The 20,241-nt window shown below is 56.7% G+C and overlaps 1 protein-coding gene and 1 long non-coding RNA gene across 3 annotated transcripts in view; one reads left to right on the top strand and one right to left on the bottom strand.

The window, feature by feature from the left end:
• The window catches only part of SATB2 (SATB homeobox 2), a 187,454-nt gene extending 176,532 nt beyond the window's left edge, over positions 1-10,922 (bottom strand). The window contains exons 1-3 of one of the 2 annotated variants that reach the window (XM_072742826.1): positions 10,762-10,922; positions 8,630-8,711; positions 4,077-4,304 (exon numbers count right to left, since the gene is read on the bottom strand). In XM_072742826.1, coding sequence (XP_072598927.1) covers positions 4,077-4,245 — 169 coding nt within the window. In that variant the 5' untranslated portion in view covers positions 4,246-4,304; positions 8,630-8,711; positions 10,762-10,922. Of the gene's footprint in view, positions 1-4,076; positions 4,305-5,465; positions 5,613-5,837; positions 6,038-8,629; positions 8,712-10,761 lie in introns of those variants that run through there. The other variant, XM_026002597.2, reaches the window with a different exon arrangement.
• Positions 7,507-9,635, top strand: LOC140595995 (uncharacterized). The gene is made up of 2 exons (XR_011998014.1): positions 7,507-8,419; positions 8,648-9,635. It is a non-coding gene; the product is annotated as an uncharacterized lncRNA (long non-coding RNA).
• Positions 10,923-20,241: the final 9,319 nt, after the last annotated feature.

Raw genomic sequence — 20,241 nt, 5'->3', positions numbered from 1 at the left:
AAAGGGCTGACTATTAGCAAGAATAATAGGCCTACTTTGGGTCAACTAGTTTATAAGATAACAGGCATTTCCTCAACAAAATTAAACCATTATTTTAAAAACAAATTCTTTTCAAAGAAAAAAAAAAGCAAATTTCTTTCAAAAAAATTTCTTTCAAATATCCCTGAAAGATACTCCCAGTGTTCAAACATTTTACCCTAAAATCTAGAACATTTAACACAAAAAAAAAATTATCAAAACTCATAGGAAAATGAAAAAATATCAAAAAGATTTCTGATGTTTAATGCCTCCTATCAGCAAATACACCATCTGGTATACTCAAGCGCTGTTCATTCAGTTTAAATAAAGCTGTCTAAAAGTTCTTCTTTAAGCCAAACATTTAAAAATGAAAATGCCTGTGTTAACAATGAATGAAGCACAATAATTTATTGCTATTAAAGCACAACTGGCCAGCGCCTTTCAGCAGTCCAGGAGGAAAAGAACGCCTTGCTTCCTCTGCAAACTTGATTGGCATCACTTTCATTTTATGCTGTACGTTTCGTGGCTGAAGCATTACACACAGCAGAACATTTTAGGTACTTATGTTAATGGTGGTAAAAAGGATCATCTGATTCTTATTTTCGTCATCCCTAATAATCTTTTCTTTTTCGAAATCTTCAAATAGATCTGTAAGTTTTAATCAACAATTTCACAAATATAAATTTCCCCACCATTAATCATCCTTTTTCAAAATCCTTATGGAGTGAATTACTAGCTGAGAGGGGACGCCAATTCTAGTAAGTGAATGTTACCCAGCAGGGATATAAAGCTGTCAACACCACGGTGCTCTTGCTTGCTCTAAACTCTCTCCCAGCCTTCATATGTTTTTTAAAGAGATATTAGCCTTTTTTTTTTTTTTCCTGGGGACCTTCTATAAAAGCTGACTGTCATACACATCGGAGCACTTATTTTATTATATACATGCTTTAAAACACAGTGCTTAGATAAGAACAAAAACATCCTAGAAAGTGTTGTAAAGACAAAGCAAAACTGATCTACTTTCTAATAGTCTTCTAAAGCTAACCACATTGTAAACAACACACTAACTTTTAAGTCCCCTATTAAAACACAACCTTGAAGACTGTGATAGTGTATCTACCCCCTCAACTAGTTAAATCTAGACACTAATATAATTTCTTCTTTTTTTTTATTAAACAAACACGTTCTCATCAAAAAAACATACCAAACTCTCTCTCTCTCTCTCTGAAAATGTGGAATCATGGCAACAGAATTTACTATTACAACCAATGCATTCAGAAACATTTATTCACCTCACTGTTTATCAAAAGTAGTCAGATAACTGCCATGTTATTGGGCAACCAATTAACTTAATGATCTCCCCTATTTTTAGGGGGAAAGCTTTTAAGAAAGATCGCTAAAGATTAGTGAACACTAAAGATTAACAAACACATCCTCCCAAATTTTGAGCTCTATTTTTAAAACATAAATTATTATAACCATCTTTACAACACTGACAAGACTGTAATATACCTGAAAATGGCAATAAATGATAGAGCTATAAATATTTTGTAGTTGTCTGTACTTATTATATTGCTTCATAAAGGAAATTTAAACAAAGGAAGGCAGGGTGATAGAAATATAATCTATTCTATATTTACTCTATGTTCCAAAATGAGTATTTCAATTACGAAGAACTGCTAACTAGAAATGTATTTTAAGCATTTTTTAAAATTTAAAAACTGTATTTTTTTAAAGGCTTTGCTTTTCTCCAATCTATGCACATGATTAAAAGTCACAAAGAAATGAAATTATTACCATCTCAATGTACATTAGGAAAGTATATAAACTTACACCCCAAAACCAATATTAACATTCAATGAGAAACTTCACACTGTCAAAATTTTATGTTCTAAGTTGTTGTATTCTAAAGCTTTCTAAACTAAAATCTTTCCAAATAATCTGTTATGCTGTATAGAACAAAATCTTTCTATAAAAAAAAATTTTCAAGCCCACCATATGCGGGTTTAAAACTCTTCTTTATCACTTTACTGTTAAGTATTATATATAGTAGTTATTAAGACAAACTAAAGCCATCTATTTTCAGTTTGAAAAACAACTAGTAAGACCTGTGATATTACTAAATTAAAGCTCAGAAAAAAATGACTAAAGCAGCTCATTGAAACAAATCATATTACTCCTCCTGAAGACTTCATTTTTTCCTTATATCAAATTTATGATAACTGGTCAAATGTAAATTATAGTCTCAGAAAATAAGAAATGCAACCACTGTTTTACACTAAAGGTATCCCCGGTCAACGAAATTAATATGCTGTAGAAATAAAAACCACACTTGTTTTAAGGAATCACAACTGTTAACAATTACGTTCTAAAATGTTTAGAGACTTCTTTAAATTTAGTGAATTTTAGTAGGTCTTCAGAAAGAAACCAGAATTTCAAGTCCAAGTTTTTTCTATGTGCATAAGGCCACTTTGAGAACACATCTCCTCTAAGGATTTCCCAGTTTTTCAATCAAATAGCATCAGCACTTATATCATCTTACACTTGGTTTTGTCGTATTTGCTGTATTTCCCTTTCTTATATGCATACACTAAAAGATACTGTAAGAAGTCTGAAGTTATTGTTCTGGTCTAAGTTAACATATAAATAAACGCCACTTTTAAAAAGTGGCTCGCAAAGCTATCAAATTTTCTTTTGCCTCATTAAAGTGTATCTTTAAGTCCCTACAATAAAAGATATGTAAGCTACAATGTATAGCCAAGTAATTTTTTAAACCTTTAAACACTGTGAGAATGAGTGCTTCCCAGGGGAGACGATTAATATAAGGAACTAAGGCAAACCATCCTGAATGTCTACCATGAAGAAATAATAATAGCAAACCAAGTAAAAATAGAAACGTGTTATTTTATAAAATGTCTGTTTTAACTCTTTAAAAGGGCACGGACATTTAGACTTAAGTCTTTCCTTTGAAATACATACTATGGCTCTTGAGAACATGGGGTTGGAGCTTATCATTAAGTTTTGCCACGGTTTTGCACCATTTCAGGCAGGCTAACATAAAGAATTATGTCAAATAAGCTACTGCTGAAAGTATGGAGAGGTGGGGGGAGGAGAAAAACCTCTGGAAGCAAAAAAGATTTAAACTAATGAATGATGGATCCCAAAGACACAAAAAAAGCTGCATGCCATGTTGAGTTGTGTTATTTTACATGTAGAAAACGACTAAGCCAGTGGCATAAGCCTCAAACCTTTTAATAATGTTTCAACTTCTTATGTATCTTTACTTTGTAAAAGCTCTCCCCCTAACCACTTTAAAAGAAAGTGGTTAAGTGATAAAAATCTACCAAAGCTTTTCTTTAAATAACATCAACATCCTGGAAGAGGTAAACAGCATGCGGCCCTGAAGACCACTCTGCTGTTTTTACCTGTCGTGCCCCATCACCCACCGCCAAGTCACAAACGCACAGGATCTTAAACTTTACAGAAAACGGTGACCTTCAAGCCTCTGCGGGCCTGACACATTCGGCTCATGATTCTTTATCTCCCACTCGAAATGTGGCAGGATATTCCCGGTTTGTTACTAAATTCTCTCGAAGCACTGTCCTAACTACAAAGTAACACCAGCACTCTTTGCTCCTGAGCATTAAAAAAAGAAAGAAAGAAACTAGTCCACCAAAGCGATCGCACCTTACAACTTCATCTCTGCAAAACTGATAACTCCGAGGCAAGGCAAAAAGAGTTAAATCGCTAAAAAGCTCTCTAGGAAAATCTAGAAACAGTTAGCTGGCTGTGACATAAACCTGCCAACACCTCGGCACACAGTGGCAAGGTGCCCAAAAAATGCCACCCTCTGGGTAAACCGCTTTCTTGTTTGCAACTCCGGAGGAGGCTCCCAGTTGCAGAGGCGAGGCGGCGGGGGCCTTATCTGGCCGCCCGGAGGGGACTTCCTGTAACCCTACACCGCGGCGGCGCCCGGGCCACCTGGACCCCGCCACCCGGGCCCTTCCCGCCGGGCCGGGCCGGGCCGGGCCGCGCGCCTCCCCGCTGCGGGCTGTTACCTCCCACGGCCTTGGCCACGGCGCCGTTGGGCCTCCCGCGGGCTCCCATGGGGCTGCCGTTCTGCTCCAGCCGGGCCACCTTCACCGGGGGAGGCCCCTTGACGTCGGGGCTGCCGCTCCGCCGGTCGGGGCTGTCCCGCAGACACGGGCTCTCGCTCCGCCGCTCCATGCTGCTCCGACTCGGAGACAAAGTTCCCACCGGCAGGTCGCAATAAAACGCGCAGGGACCTAGGGAGGGGGCGGGGGGAGGGAGGGGGAGGGAGGGAGGGAGGGAGGGCGGGGAGGGGGAGGGAGAAAAAAGAGGGAAAACCGCTCACACACGTGATAGACGTTCAGGCCAGTGGCGGAGCGCGGCACCGCGCAGTCCCCCGGGCGTCCTCCCGCCGCCCGAGGCCCCGAGCCCCGCGGCGCGGCCGCTCTGCAGGGGGGAGCTCCCGGCGAGGCGCTCGGCTCCCGGGGGCGCGGCCGGCGGCGGCGCTGCTCGGGGCACACGGCCTCCCCGCACCGGAGCGGTGAACTTCATCCGAGGGCCGCGTCCCGGCCCGAGCAGGGGCTGGGGGATGGACAAACACAGTCCGCGAGAACCGCGATCGGCCACAGGATGCACGTGCGCTGAGTGGCGGGGCCGGCGCCAAAGGCCCGGCGTGGGGACCCCCCGAGCCCCCCGCTCCCCCTCCCGCCCCCTGCAGGGCCGGTCTGCAGACACAGACTCGCTGCGCACAACCGCAGCCCCCGGTCCTCATCGATGAGCACCCGGAGGTACTCCTCCTCCTCGCAGCGCTCTCCAGGATAACCTGCATCCCCAGGGCGGGCGCGGGGGGCGGGGGGGGGGGGGGAGCTACCGTCGTTATTATTTTGGAACGTTCTTCTGTTCCTCCCATCCTTATTTGTAAAAGCTCTTCAGTGCCACACACAAAAGCAAAAAAAAAAAAAAAAAAAGCACTTAAACGGTTAGGTGAAGGAGCAGCCTTCATCAAGCCCAATTTAAAAATTCCTCCAAAAAGTTTTCCTCTGGGTGTCCTAAGGCTGGCAAGCGCGCCCCAGGAACCCGCAGGGGTCCTCGGCAAACCGCCCCCCCCCGGGTTTTGGGGGGCGGCGGCGGCGGCGGAGGAGGAAACACCTGATGACACGGCGCTCACATTGTCACTGGCATCCCCGAGAAGCAGGAACCCGCGCAGCCAAGTGCGCTGGGAACCCCGGCGGGCGCGCTCGCCCCGGAGAAGCCGCGCGTCCCGGAGGCAAGGTGGGGGTCGGCCGAGGGGCGCGCGCGCCCACGCGAGGGCGGCGGGCGGAGGCTCCCCGCACCGCCCGGGCCGCGGAGGGGGCTCGGCCGGCGCGGGCTTCCCCGGCCCCCCGAGCCTGCGGTGGGAGTCCTCGCCGCGTACTTACTGCTCACGGTCTGTCTGTAACTTGGCTGGCTGAGGCTCTGTCCATGGAGCAAAAGTAGAGAATCCAGGGTGGAAAGTTTCTGGAGCTTTGCCTTGCAGCGCTCTCCTAGTCTTCTCTCCTCCTTCCCCTTGTCCTCTTTCCCAGGTCCTAACGTTTAAGGTCCTGGGTCAGGGTGTCTTCTAGTGCAGAGATGGTTGTGATGATGATGATGATGATGATGATGATGATGATGATGATGATGGGAGGGGGGCGGGGGGAGGAGGAGGAGGAGAGGGAAAGGAGGATTCCTCCAAAGGGGCACCCGAGCGAGCGGGGGAGGAGACGGCGGAGGAGGGGAAGAGAGAAAAGGAGGCTGAAAAAGCCTTTTCACACCTTCGGGAAGGAGCCCCGTTCTGGAGAGAAAGGGCTGAGGACGGGGAGGCGGCGGAGGCGGGCCGGGCTGCCGCTCCGCAGGTCTGCTGCTGGGCAGGCAGGCGCGGCCGGAGCCTCCCTCTGGGCCGGTGTCACCGAGAGCCGGGGCGGCACGGGGACCCGGGACCGCGCGCGGGAGCAGGCGCGGCGGCCGCCCGAGCCGTCACCTCCAGCCTCTCCCCTCTCGGCCGCCGCCGCCAGCAGCCGGAGCCGGACTCCCCGACCAGCCGCGGAGAGAGATGCACTGAGAGGGAGATGATTATTAGTTGCGTTGAGTCATCAGGCAAAGTGAGTCCTTTTGGGTTGTCCTCGGTTTCCGATTTCTCCCCCTCCCCCTTTCCGTCCCCAGATCTAGCGCCTTCAAAATAATAATTTGGGGTGGGGGTAGGGGAAGTCTCTGGGTTATTTCGGGATGGGGGTTGGGGGGGGAAGCTCTAAGCCCGAGCCAGACTGGTCCACCGCAGCGGAGGAGGAGGGTGGGGGGCGGGGAGGAGGGCTGGGGAGGTTGCGGGGGGAGGGGGGCCCCGCCTGGCAGGAAATTAAACATCAATCAATCAATCGCTGTGAGCCCGGCGACCCAAACAGCGGCGGGGCTGCGGAGGAGGCAGAGGGGCTGGCGAGGGGCGGGTGGGAAGCAGGGAGGAGGGCGGAGGAGGAAGCGGGGAGTCGGCGGCAGCGCAGCCGCGGGGCGAGGACCGCGCGCGTGGGGCGGCGAGAGCGATGGCAGAGGCGCGAGTGCCGCGCGGGGCGGCGGCCGGGCCGGCGGGTGGGTGCGGGTGCGCCCGGGCGCCGCCGGGGCTCGGGTCCGCTCCTCCTCCTCGCGGCGGGTCCGGGGCGCGGCCGCCTCGCCCGGCCCCGAGGCGCACTGGTCCCGGCGCGGGGGCGGCGGCGGCGGCGGCGGCGGCGCGGCGGGCGCGGCTGCCTGGTCTCCCCGGGCTCCCCGCGGAGGCGCAGCCCGACGCGCGGCTGGCGAGCGCGGCTGCCTCGGCTCCCGGTTCTGCTAACTGCGCCGAGTACTTTCGACTTTGGAGATAGGAGGGCTATCGCCTCCCCCACCCACCGCCTCCGCCCACCACCCACCGCCTCCGCCCCTCCGAGCAACTTTTCCCGGCGCCCGGGAGCTCCCCCTCCGCGCGGAGCCGGCCGTCCGGGGCCGCCGCGCCGCAGCCCGCGCAGGGAAGGCCGCCGCCCGCGGGTCCGGAACAATGGCCCGCGCGCCCCGGGGGGCAGGGGTGCCGCGGCGCGGACGGGCGAGCGGGCCGCGTGGGGGGCGGGGGGCCTCCCCGGGCGGCGGCCCCGGAGCGCTCGCTGCGCCGCGGGCATCCCGAGCGGCTCCGCCCGGAGGCCGTGGCGCGGAGGCGGGGAGGGCGGCGGGGCTCGCCCGTCCTGCAGCTGCGGGGCTGGGACTCCCGGGACCCCCCCCCCCCGCCCCGCCCCGGCGGCTCAGGCGCTGGGCTCCGAGGACGCGCGGCGTGCGCGGGGACGGCCCGGTGCCCCCGTCCCGGGGGAGGCCGCGCGGGGGCGTCCACAGCAGGTCCCGCGAAGGTGCGACTGAGCCACAAACTTTTGCCGACTCCCGCGGCCGCAGCCGCCCGCAGCCCGACTCCAGCCGCGGTGCTCATTTAAGGTGGCGCGGGCACCAGCCGAGCAGGCCGAGCTGCGGCCGCGCTTTTGTCCCTGAGGTCCCCGCTAGGGCGCCGGACCTCCTTAAAGAAAAGCACGTGGGCAGGGGCCGCGGCCCCCGCGAGGCGCCCGGGGCGCCGGCTCACACTCGCGGTCCTGACCTGTGGCGGGAAAATGAGGCCGCGTCCCCGCGCGCCTGGAGGCCGGCGAAGCCCCTCTGCTGGCGGCACCTCCAGTCCCCACCGCGCACCGGGTGTCTCTCCCCTAAACCCCCGCACCCGGAGGACTCCCCACCATCGCGCCGCCTGCGCCGCCGGTCCCCCTTAAGAAGTATTGGCTGTACGGCGGCGCCAGAGGGCCAAACTCCATTCGGTTTGGGGAAACGCGCTCCTAGAGTAATTCTGGAAAGCTTGGGCCGTGGACCGACAGCGGGGAGCCGCGGCCGCCGAGCGCGCCCGGAGGTAGGCCGCCGGCCCCCTCGCCGCACCTACCCGGTGGGCGGCGCGCGCAGCCGTCCCCTCCAGAGCCCAGGCCTGGGAGGCGGAGGAGCCTCTGGAAGGGAAAGGGTCCCAGAAACTAAACCTGCCCCGGCCTAAGGCTCCGCGCCCCGCTCCCGGAGCAGCCCGCACCCAGGCGCCGCCCACCAAGGTCCAAGGGAGCCCCAGGCGCCCCGGGAGGCGGTCGGAGCCCAGCCGGGAAAGGAAGCCAGCTCGGTAGAGAACCTTCGGGGAGCCACCCTGCGAGCTCTGGGCTGCACGTTCTCTTCCCTGTGCTTTTATCCCCCAAACCCCATCTCTCCCTCCAACCTGAACGGACGGGTTAGAGAAAATGCACAGTTCGAAGGCGGTGAGAACAAAGTGGCTCGAGTAAACCAACTCGTGGGGGTAGCTAAAAGGTTTTTGGCTGCAAAGAACCAAACTGTAAGTTTGATCAACAAACTTTTTTTTTTTTTTAATCTGTACTTTCACGTCGGAATGGGAAGGGGGTTTTGCAAAAAAAGCAACTACCACTGTCAAAGTTTGAGCCCGTTTCCAAGATGGGGAGAGCCGCAATTCTTAACAAATAATCTTAACCTTAAAAAAAAAAAAAAAAAAAAAAAAAAACGATAATAATGCTGTTTCTTTCCTTACCTTGGTGTTGAACTGCAGAATCCTCCTCCGGATCAGTGTCCAGGAACTTAGAAGAAATGGTGCTATTAGGACTTCAGTACTTCTGGAAAAAAAAAAAAATGCAAATGGTTTAGCCAGGATCTTTCCTGTCTGATTCGTCACTATTATTATATCTGATGATGCGAATGGTTGGAGCGATTCAATCTTAAGTCATTAATGAGCTATTTTATAAACACCACTGTCTGAAGATCTTCATTTACATTTTGCGAAGGATCACTTCGCTAACCTCACATGCTTGTGTCAACAGCATGATTATGGGACTGCAGTCACACTCATAAACAACACAGCGGTATTGTTAATGGGTTAATATTTTATAAAGTGTAAATATTTTATTATGTTTTGAAGGGAGCTATTGATTCTAAATTATTAAACCCCTGAGATGGGTGATTTAAATAAAGTATACAATTTAAGTACAATTAAATGTACTTTGTGGCCAGTTTGTGTTCAGATTCTGCACCCTTTTGAAGATTAATGGATTTTCTCATTATTAGAGTTTCTTCTTTTCCGTTTTTGACAGTGAACAAAACTATCATTTGGGGCAAAAGAACTCAAAATAGGTAAAGGTGAATTGGGCATAAAGGAAAACATCGAAAGCTGTGAGTTATTACCAGAAATGTGTTTTGAATATTTGCAGATTTATGTTTACTTACACATTTTACAGATTTCTTTCGATTTTAAAAAGGGAGAATTCTAGGAAGTTTTGTGATACGTGCCCGGTGTGGGTTTTCTTTCTTTCTTTCTTTTTTTTTTTTTTACCCCCCTTGAGTTTTGTCCCTAATAAAGGCCTTTTCTGTTTCAAATTACATAAGCTTTCTACTGCATGATTTTTGTATTGACCTTATTTCAACTGAAGTAAGCAATTATTTTCGGCATGCTCAATTTTGACAATAAGAAATTTCAGATAGCATTTTTATCTTTTGCTGAGATTTTCTACTTTTTAAAACCGTAAATAAATTCTGATTCAAAAGTTCTGTTTGGTTTCGTTTTATATTCCTCAAGTGGTTCATTTCCAAACATTTTTAAAACAAAATCACACTCAAGAAAAGAATTGGTTTTAATTACGTTTGTTGTTGTTGGGTTTTTTTCTTCTTTAAAAATAATTTGATCCCAAACGCATTTTTTTATACAGATAGTTTGCTCCAGTGCTCAAAGCATAAAGTTCACACTGGGGGACATTTTAATCCTTCAACTTGCTTCTCACTGACGTTTCAGTCGGGAATCTACTAAGACTTTTTCCTCCCTCTCCTCCCCCACCCTCAATTTTTTTTTTTTCATATGTCATTTAGTCAAAGGTCGCCTGTCTTTCATAATCACACTGAGATTTGTTATTTTAAAAATCAACGGATGTTTACGCGCTGGGCTTAAATATGCATGTTTTTTCTTATTTTCATGTTCTCCCCTTTTCTCTCCATCTCTCGTCAGGCCTTTCTTCTCCTTTTATGGCCTGCACTTTTAATGGCAACATTTCTTGATTTCTCGCCCTGGACACCGAGGTCTCTGCTGTGCTGGCCCCTAACCCGTGGCCAACCTTCCTTCCGCGAGGAGCGCGCAGGGCGGCCTAGGCCCGACCGCCCCGGGCGGAGGGGGCTGGGAGCCCGGGCCGGGCCGCCCCGACCCCTAAGGCCCCAGCATCCATCCCCGGGCTCCCTGGATCCCAGGTGCGGCCGCCGGGGCGGAGAGGCCCTCGCGGAGGTGCGCTGCCTCTTAGGGAGCACGGGAGCCGCGCGGCCTTTCCCCTGCGCTCTCGCACACGCAGGAGCTCTGCGGGCACCGCGGGCGTCGGAGGCCTCGGGCGGCTCCTAGGACCCACGCAGGCCTGCCTCTCCCCCTCCCGCGCCCCCGCCCCCCCGCCAGCGCCCGGGGCTCGCTCTGCTGGGGGCGAGGGGAGGGCGGGCGGGAATCCTTTCCCTCCAATGAAGCCCGCACCACTTCTGAAGCCAATTTCCGCCGCGGACTGTCCGGGGAGAGTCAGGCGACCAGCGTGTCCACGGCCGCATAACTTGCCGCAGGCTCGGGGGTGGCAGTCGCACGTGCCCAGGGCCCCGAGGGGCGCGCGCCCGCCTCGCCGCTCCGGGGCGTCCGGGGACACTTACTGCGCTGTCCGCGCGCCTTCCTCGTTGGCGTCGGAGCCCGTCGGGTCCCAGCCCGCGCCCGGCAAAGCCCTCGCAGGCGGGCTCGCGCGGCAGCCCCGGGGGGCCTGGCGGGGGCGGAGCGCGGGGAGCCCGTCGGGCCCCTAGGGCAGGGCGGCCGGAGGTCCCGCTCCCATCCTGCAGCGGCCCCGACGGAGAGCGGCGTCCCGGGGAGGCGGTGGCCCGGCCGGAGCGAGCTGCGCGCCCCGGAGGTCGCGGGGTCGCGGGCCCGACGCCCCGAGGGCGGGAGGGGGCCCGCGGAGGTCGGCCCAGGAGCTGCCTCCGGCGGCGGCGCGGAGCTCTGCGCCCCGGGGTCCCGGGTGCGGGGGCTGGGAGAGGGCGCCTGCCCCGGGTGCAGAAAGCCGAGGGACACGACCCGAAGGTGAGGGCGCCCCGGGCGGGCCGGGTGGAGGTGCTGTCCCCGCGCGCGGCCCCGGACCGGGAAGCCCGGGAGGGCGGAGGGCCTGCGGGCCGGGCAGCACTCGCGACCACGCATGACAACGCCCCCAGGCTCCTGGATCCTTCCACGCCTTTCCAGAGTCTAGAGCTACTGGAGCTGGGTCTCCCGCAGCATCGCGGGGACAGGAGGGCTGCCCTGCCAAACTAGCGTGTGTGCTTTTTGTTGCTTTTCTGTTTTTGTTTTGTTTTGTTTTTTGGAATAGAAATCGACTTTGAACGACCGGTGACCGGGCCGTGGGGGACAGAAAACGAAACGCCCAAGGGGCCGCCGCCGCCGCCTCCCTGCCCCCTCCCCGGGCTGCGGGGCTCCGAGCGCGGAGTCCGCTCCCGACCCGCTGCGTCTGCCGTCTTGGAGGCCGCGAGCAAGGAGGCCCGGGCCCGCCCCACCCTCGGCCCGGGGCCCGGGAGCGGCGAGGAGCCCCGCGCCCTCGACTCGTCCTTACGGCCCCGCCGCCTGGAGCGCGGGTCACTGCCCGGGTCCCCCGACCGGAGACGAGCCGTCCGCTCCCGACAGCGCCACCGCGTGGGCTGCGACCGAAGCCCGCGGCGTCCCGGAGCGGCCCCTCGGCGTCGCCTGGTCGCGGGCGCAGGGCGCGGCGGGGGATGGGCAGGTGCGGGCCGGCTCACCCCGGACCACCCTACGCCAAAGCCCGCGGGGCGAGCAGGGCCTCGGCGGCGGCCCGACCCCCGGGCAGGTCCAGGCCGAAGCCCACGCGGCGGGCAGGGCCGCCCGCGCCGAAGTCCGCGCACCCGCCGCCGCGCCGAGGCGGCCCGGCCCCCGCGGCCCCCGCGGCCCCCGCAGCCCCCGCGGCCCCCGCAGCGGTCGGCGCCCCCGGGCCGCGCGGGCGAGCGGCGGGAGAGCCGGCTGCGCGCCCCGCGGTGCCCCGGCCGGGGCGGCGCAGGCCCCTGTGGAGCGATGGGAGCCCCGAGGGTGTCCTGGGCCGGCTCACGAAGCCCCCGGACACCTTCCCGGCCCGTGACAGCCGGACCCCGGGGGGTGGCTTCTCCCCCGCCCCGCGCGCCTGGGGCCCCGCCGCCAAGCCCCGGACCCGGGCATCACCTGGAGCTGGCCCGGCGCGACGTCACCCTCGCGAGCCCCGTGTCGGGCTCGGGACCGGGACCTCCGTGGGCCGGCCGGGGCTTCTCTTTGATAAATGCAACTGTTGACACGCGCGCACGCACACACACTGGGGACCGTCCGCCGCGCACAGGGACAACGACCCAGAGAGGTGTGGATCCACCTGGTGCCCATCCAAGCACAGAACTCCTCGCCCCACGCGGAACCGAGGCTCGGGCCTGGGCGCTCACGCCGGGCGGCCGCCGGTCCCACCCCGCAGGGCGCGGGCCTGGCGGCGGAGCAGGGCGCGGGCCAGGCGGCGGAGCAGGCCGTGCCCGCGCGGAGCCCTTTGGCGCCCGTTGTCCGCCCGGCCTGCTCGCCCGCCCCCAGCCTGGGCCCTGACCTGCGGGCTTCCAAGTTCTAGTGCCCGCGGGCCGCGCGGGGCTGTCCCCAAGCGCGCCGGGCCCCGCACGTGCCAAGTGGCTCACCTCGGCTCGCGGCGCCTGCCCTTGCCCCGGGGCCCGGGGCCTGCGCGCGAGGCGGCGGGTCGGGACGCGGACGCCGTCTGCTCACCTCCAGGAGCCGGCAGGGGTGCCCGCGGCGTCGCTCGTCCAGCCCCGAGGCTGATTTAAATAACTAATAAGCTCAGAGAAATTTTACGAGGGGAACTTTTCCTTTTAGTATCAATAAAGCCTAGTAATTGGGTTCGTTGGTTACCTAAGCTCGAGTTTCCTAGTCTGTCTCTCCTTGTCTCTCTCTCTCTCTCATTCAGAAGCAACGTTAAAAAAAAAAAAAAAAAAAAAACCGGCAACTGTGTGTGCGTTTGTGTGGAGTGTGCAAGTGTGAGTCTGTGAGAGAAGTTGTTGGTTTCAAAAGTCCTTCTTAGCTGGAGAACAATGGTCATTGTCCATAGGTGGTGAAGAGTTTTGAAAGGTGAACTGCTGTTATTTCGGAAGAGCAAAATGTGGACAACAATTCAAGCCTCACAACACAAGTATAAAACGAGGGAGGGAGGTTTCTCAAGATTTTTTTCCCTTTGGATGTGACAAAGACATTTGCAATGCTTCCCTAATAGTTTGCATTTTAATTAACTTTTACTACATTTTGACTTCAACTCCTGGATGGTAGTGTTATCTGTTTTTTTCAGTAAAGACTTCTCTACCATCATGCGCTCTAAATTTTTGCTTGAATGTTCTAATCTTTTCGAAAGCATGTTCTTAGTCATAAAGAATTTTTCCACCTGGGAACCATGCCTCAACTTAAAAATATAAAAGACCTTTCATGAATAATAACGGCAAATAGCCCATTCGTTTGTGTCCACGGAATTGTTGGCGCCTATGCAAAATCTCAAAAATCTAAAGGCAATCTAAGCATGTTTCTCTCCAATCACATATATATGTATATATACATATATATATATATGTTTTCATTTTCTGTATGGAAGTAAAAAAATCTTTTAAAAGACTTTTTCAAAAAGCATTATGCTAAAATTTAACTGAACTTAAATTCCCCACCAGATACAACATAACTAGTGCCTGCCAACGTCAGCCTAACGAAATGAGTATTTCTGAATCAGATTACTGTTGGGGTCAGAAGCTAGTCAATGAAAAGCAATGAGAATCCAAGTTTGCAAACCATGGAGGGTGGAGGAGGCAGCTCCCCAAGTTCCCAGCAACACACCCAAACCTGTGCTGTGCACTCAGAGCTTCAGTGTTTACATATTATGGAGAACTTCTCCTTTTCACTTTTAGTTAGAAAATCCACAAACTCCCCCTTAGTTCGTCGTCTTGTTTTAGGCTGTGAGACCCCGAGTCAGCTTGACAGTTGCTTTTTGCCGAGTCCAGGAGGCCCAGAGTGACTGGGAGACAGACCCAGCCCTGGGCACGTTCGGGGCCCAGAAGGGCGTCTTGCGGGCCCTGCCCCGGGGCCACTGCCCCCAGCTCTCCCCTTGGCCGGTGGCACCAGAGCCCCTGAGCCTCTTCCAGCTTCTGCAGATCACGCCAAGGTGTCGGCACTTGGCTGAAGAGGGAGTGAACCTTGAGCTACGGTGTATACGCCCCATTTCCCGCTTCCCAAGAGGGTGACAGCCAACTTCCCTTCCCATCTGCTCCTGCTCTGGCCCGGGGCCCACCCATGCCCTCCAGTGTCGGCCCCGCCAGGCGCCCAGCGTCCCACGTCCTGGCTGCGTGCTAAGGGCACTCACCGCGGCGGCCCTGGTCCCCCTCGCTGCCCAGGTTAAGGGAGGATGTGTCTCTCGGCGCTGTCCTCCGGGTGCCAGAAGTCGAGAAGAGTGGCAGAGAAAGATGGAAGGATTGGGAAGGAAAGGGCAGAGCTGAGTGGGGGTAACTCAGAGCCTCAGCCTCCCCAGACAACCTGGGGGCTCCCCTTCCCTCCCACCGTGGTCTGCGGGTCCCCACAGAGCTGCTCCATCAACCAGGTTCTCCTCTGGCTTTTAAGGTTCTCCCTCCCATCCCATACCTTCTGGTTGTTTAGAGTTTGGGTTTTGGTTAAGCTGTTTTCTACGGTCAGTCGTGGAAGCTCCACTTTTTTTCTTTGCCTCATTTACACTCCTTTCTTTAAAGAGCATCCTCAAGCCTAGCTTATGCCAGCCCCTGTGCCATGTCCCAGGGCCCTATGTGCCAGAGGAGAAGTGATTTGTCTGTTTACAGCAGGTTTAATTAAGACGGTTACGTGCCGTGAACTCTTTGGGCCCCAATCAATGCATTTTGATTTGGAAAGTCAAATAGAATCACATCTTACACTTGTGGGGCCCCGGTTGGCCGCTCAGGCTGGAGATAGACACTGCTGTCATCTACTCTGGCCTCACTGGACCTGAATGGGTCTCCCCCACAAAGCCTGTCACCCTGCTTGTCCCCATGATCCCCAGTTGAGTCTTCCGGCAAGACCAAGGCCTTCCTGGTCAGGGCAAGAAAGGCTTCTGCCCAGAGCACTCCTGATGCCCTTTAACTGAGGAGCCAGGGGCTGGACTTCTGTGGATCTCACTTCCAGGCTACCAAAGCACTCCCCAGCCCCAGGCCCCAGTCCTCCCCGCCCTCGCCCCAACCCTGCAGAGAAAGCCTGGGAGGCAAGACTTTCCTTTACCCTGTCCTCTGTCCAGTATCCTACCCTCCCCCCGGCTCTCTGACCTAGGTGCCGGGCTGCTGCAGAAGCCTTTTTCTAATTTGTCATCATCAGAAACCTCAGACAATTGGAGTGTAAAACTGTAAGGGCTTCCAAAGATATGAGGGCTGCAGGCGTACAATAGAAGGGGTTGGAGGGGGGCGCTGAGAATCGGGGACAGGGACTTGGGACAGACGTCCCAAGTTGCTCTCCTGAGCTTTCCTCCCTCCCTCTGCAGCCTGACCGCACTAGCCTGAGCAGTGATCCACCCTTCCCTCCTCTCTCCTTCCTTCTACCCCCACCCGAACATCCCCCTCTCCGGAATATCCCGCCACATCATCAGCCCTCAAAAGGGAAAGGGGGCCAGAGTGTCAAAGGTCGCTCAGCCTCCTCCCCTCCTCTGACGTTGTCCAGCTACCCAGGACTCAGGGGCCAGAGCCCTGGGTTGCTTGTGGTAGGACTCATGAGCCTGTATGGGGTGTGTGCGCCTCTTCTGCTGCTCTCCAGCGGCTAAGTCCAGCCCCCAGCGATGCTGGACCCCGCGTTCCTGCCATCCATGCGGTTCTGACCCCCCCGAAGGCTGCGGACCTGCCACTAACTTCATCATACCATCTATAATCGATCCCCCGGTTTTCAGTAGATTTGGGATCCAACAAGGGTAACCAGTAGATAGATAGGATTGGGGGGGCTTAAAACACTCTGAGCACGTCTGGGGGGCAGGGGGCGTCTCATAGGGGTTGTCCTGAGAGCTGCTGGGAGCAGTCGCCGAGGGTTCCAGGGTTCGAGGGGTCAACTTTGCCGGGCTGTATGCGCTAGGGCTCCCAGGGAAAACCCCCTCCTTGGCCTCCCGCAAGCCCGGCAGGAGGATTAGGTCCGAGGGTGGCCTTTTAGGGGCCTTTTTTAAAGTCTGCGTTTACGTCTGTAAAGGACTCCTCCCGGTTCTAGATGGGTGCAGCAGCTGGCCTCAGAGTAGCCTCTGAGTCGCCCCTCCCCCGCTGTGTCAGGCAGCTCCGGGTGACAGTCTGGCATCAGCTCTGGTGACGCCTCCTGGCAGGGCTTTGGGCCTCGGCGTCCAACTGAGGCCCAGGAACCCCCATGGTGCGTGCATCCTGCCTGGGGTGTTTGTGCGCGCGTGGGGGTGTGGGGAGAGCGGGGCGGCCGCGCCTTCCCGCTCGGGGCTCAGCGTGCACGCCGCGGATGAATCCTGAACCAGCTGCAGAGCAGAGGGGTCCAAGAAACAGGCATCTCCACCCAAGGGGCTGCAGGCAGCTCGGCTGACTGCCCCCCCAACCACGCGGCGCGAGGTGGCCCGGGAGCCCCGCCAGGAGCCCCCGCCCCTCAGGCGGAGCTCGGGTCCTGGCAATCTCTGCACTTTGTCATCACGCCCCAGTATTTGACATTCGCAATTATCTGCAAATACCCTGATCGGTTTGTATATGAAACACTTTTTTTCCTGCCTTAAGGTTGGAATCTGGTAAGTTTCAGACAAGTGGTTGCGGGGGGGAGGGGACCCGGGGGACCGCCGGGGGACCGGCCCGGTGAACCCGGCTCGGCTAGGTGGGCGACCAGGAGGGACGGATCTGCGGGCCGCCCCCTCTTCCCCCGGCCCTAATCAGATGCAAGGCCACACGGAGCCCAGGAAGGGCCAAGGCCGCGACCCTCGGGTCCTCTTTGGAAAGGAGCGCCCCCTAATCCCCGTGGGAGAAAAGGTGAGGGGAGAGTGGAGATCCCACCGTGGCCAGGCCCAGGGGTTAATCATCTAGATAATCGGGAAAGGGCGCTGCCCGGCCTGGTCGCTGTCACCGAGAGTGTCAGTCACCAGCTCTCGACCCGCCGCAGAAATTACCTGCTCCAAGAGACATCCCACGGAGCCCTCCGCTCTGAGCTGTCCCCGCCCGCTGTCTGCGGGAAGTAAACCGCGCCCTCGTTCAAAAGAAGCGGATGCCCCTTTGACCCTCCTCCTCCCCCAGACGGTTCCCAAATCCAGAAGGGCAGTGCCAGCTCGGGATCGCTCCCAACTCCTACAGCGCAGCTCCAGCTTCCGGGCTACCTGCCTATTACACAGTCCGTCTCCCAAAAGGAAAAAAGAAAAGTGGTGGTGGAGGCGAGGTAGGATAAAGGAGTGAAATTACGTGTCTGCTTTTTCTGCTGCTTTAGGAGCCTGATCCTGGCCCCTGGCTCATCCGAAGGGCCTCGAGCCCACAAACTGGGAGGCCAGCGCTTCCTGGCGGGGGTGCGGTGCACACAGCCTGGGTGCTCCGGGGCTCCCCGTCTTGCTGGCCACCAAGCCCAGCTACTTTTGCTACGGGGACCCCAGTAACTTGAGAAACACCAAAACGTCCAGGGAAGCCTCCTCACCCCTCACTCAACTTGTGGCTCTGCTGCAGACACTGGGCTAAGCTGCTTCTCACACATGATCACTCACATTTTCGGGGAAAGTGGGAGGAGGAGCAGGTTAGAGAAAGGTGAGTGGGTGGGGGATACTGCAACACCTTTAAGAAAAATCTGGGAGGAGGGGGGACTGGTTATAAATCCACCTTTGTAAGAGCCCAACTGCCAGAGCACTGGTATTTTCTGGAATGGAAAACAGAAGACAGAAGCAGGTCGGAAACGAATCCCTCCATCCCTCACCTCCCTCCCTCGCCCTCCCAGCGCCCTCAGCCCAATTCGCCCCGACTGGGAACCCACGGGGTGCTGAACAGACGTCAGCTCCCTCTGCTCCTGCTCAGTCCCCGCGGGCAAGGAAGCGCCAGCGGCTCGAGAGGGTGGTTTCGGTCTCCCGTGGGTGCCCCTGACCCGCGGGGGCACCACACAGCGGAGGCAGCTGAGGTCGCAGCCGAAGTCACCTTCTCCCCGCACAGGTGGCAACCCCTGCACCCAAGGCCCAAGGGAAGCAGCCTGCGTCTCCCTCCTCTCCCTCCTTTCCCCGGACCCCTTGGGATCCGGTCTGAGATGAGGCCGGCTCAGGACACCCACAGGGGCCCCTAGATTAGGTCCGGCTGTGGATGCGAAGACTGGGCCCAGGGGCCTCAGGCTGCACCAAGCCTGTGGGTGTCCGCCTGGGTCAGGGGTGGGTCAGGACCTCAGAGGAGCAAGGGGCTGGGGTGACCCCCACTGCACCTCGTGCTACCTCCAGGACCGCCCTTGGCCTGCGCGGAAGGCAAAGCAGGGATGCTCCGTGACGGGTCAAACCTTCACCACTGCATAGTCCTTTTTTTCCCCCGTCATGTCCTTATTATCTTTGTTAGATGGGTGTACGACTGCTCTCTTCCAAAGCTTAGTCTACGTAAAAACGCCCCGAGGGTTGGACGAGACTTTGCAGATTTGGCCTCCTGGGGGACTGCTCTTAGCCCTTGGGTGGTCAGCTCCCTACGCACTCTCCGCCCACAAGCACCGGGGACAGAGCCCACCTGGGCAGGACTGGTGGCTGTTAGGGCCCAGGAGAGTCCCCGTCGCCCCAACCCCGCGCGCTCGAGCTCTGGGCGGCGCGCACCCCGAAACCAGCGGGCGTCCCTGTGCACGTGCAAGCATCCTCCCACTTCGACCCCAATTCGCCCCGCGTCCGTCACCCCAAACGGCTTTGCCTTCGGGTCTCTCCTGGGACCCAAGGCCCCGGGCCCCAAGTCCCGGAGACGCGGGCCGGAGGCTGGACGACTCCTCTGCTCACCTTGACTTGAGACACTCGAAGGCCCCAGTTTAACTACCGGTTGTATGGGGGCCGCTGGGGGCACAGTGGCTGCGCCCCGCAGAGGCGCTCGCTCCCGGGGTCCGGGTCTCCAAGGGCATCTGGAGTCGGGCTACACCTACACGGTCCTGACTACCTGCAGCGCGCAGGTCCCAGGCGGGGAAAGGGCGCCGCGTAACCGGACGCCCGGTTGCCTCTCCCGGGATCGGCCCTGACTTTGTTGGTAACTTAAGAAGCGCCTCTGAACTCGGGGAGCACCTCCCTGCACAGTCCCCCACCCCTTCCTTCCCGGGCCTCGAATCTTACCATCCTGCCCCCCATCCCCCACCACCACCCCGCCCCGCCCGTTAGAGACGCGCGGCGGGCGCTCGGGTGGCGGAGCCGCCGTTGCAGATGTTTATTCGCAGCTAATTGCTTTTGCAGGAAAATGCTCGTTCCCCGGGCCGAGCGCTTCCGCCGCGCGCTGATCCCACCCGCGAAGCCCCGAAGGAACCGGCGGCGCAGCGGCCCAGGCCCGGCCCCAGCACTGCTCCGGACTCCCGGTAGGGGGAGCCTCCCCGGGCGCGGGGCCAGCCCGGGTCCCGGCCTCCCGGCTCGGCCTCGCAGCCCGCGCGGCCGCCTCTCCACCTGCCCGTGGGGGAGCGCTGCCAGCGGGGAAGGGAGCCCCGCGCCGAGCCTGCCCCCATCCCCGGCTGCTGCACCGCAGAGAAGACAGACACTACCGAAGTGCATCCTTGAGGTCCAAATATAGGTAGGGAAATTTGTAGGTGAGCTCATACATAGCCAACGGGACGAAAAAAATAGCACTTTCGGTGGCTAAGAACTGCTCTTGGTTCCACACATTCTGAGCCTCATTTTAAGAATTCTAAGTGATCTAATTAATCCCTTCTCATTGCGTCTCCAAGTTGCCCAAGCAGCTGATTTAGCTGGCCCCAGGACCAAGCAGCAGCTCAGAAGAGACCTGCTGGCCCTCCTGCAGTAACCTCATCCACGGATTCTCTCCCTTCTGATTCCTTATGCTTTAGGAACGGTTCAGAAGCTTTCATTTTAGGATATGACCAATGTTCAGAGAACAACCCAAATTCAGGGTGAATTTGAAAGAAGTCAGCCACACTGTGAACCC

Source organism: Vulpes vulpes, chromosome 16 (genome assembly GCF_048418805.1).
Source record: "Vulpes vulpes isolate BD-2025 chromosome 16, VulVul3, whole genome shotgun sequence".
NCBI lineage: Eukaryota > Metazoa > Chordata > Mammalia > Carnivora > Canidae > Vulpes > Vulpes vulpes.
This window is presented reverse-complemented; position numbering and strand designations above follow the sequence as displayed.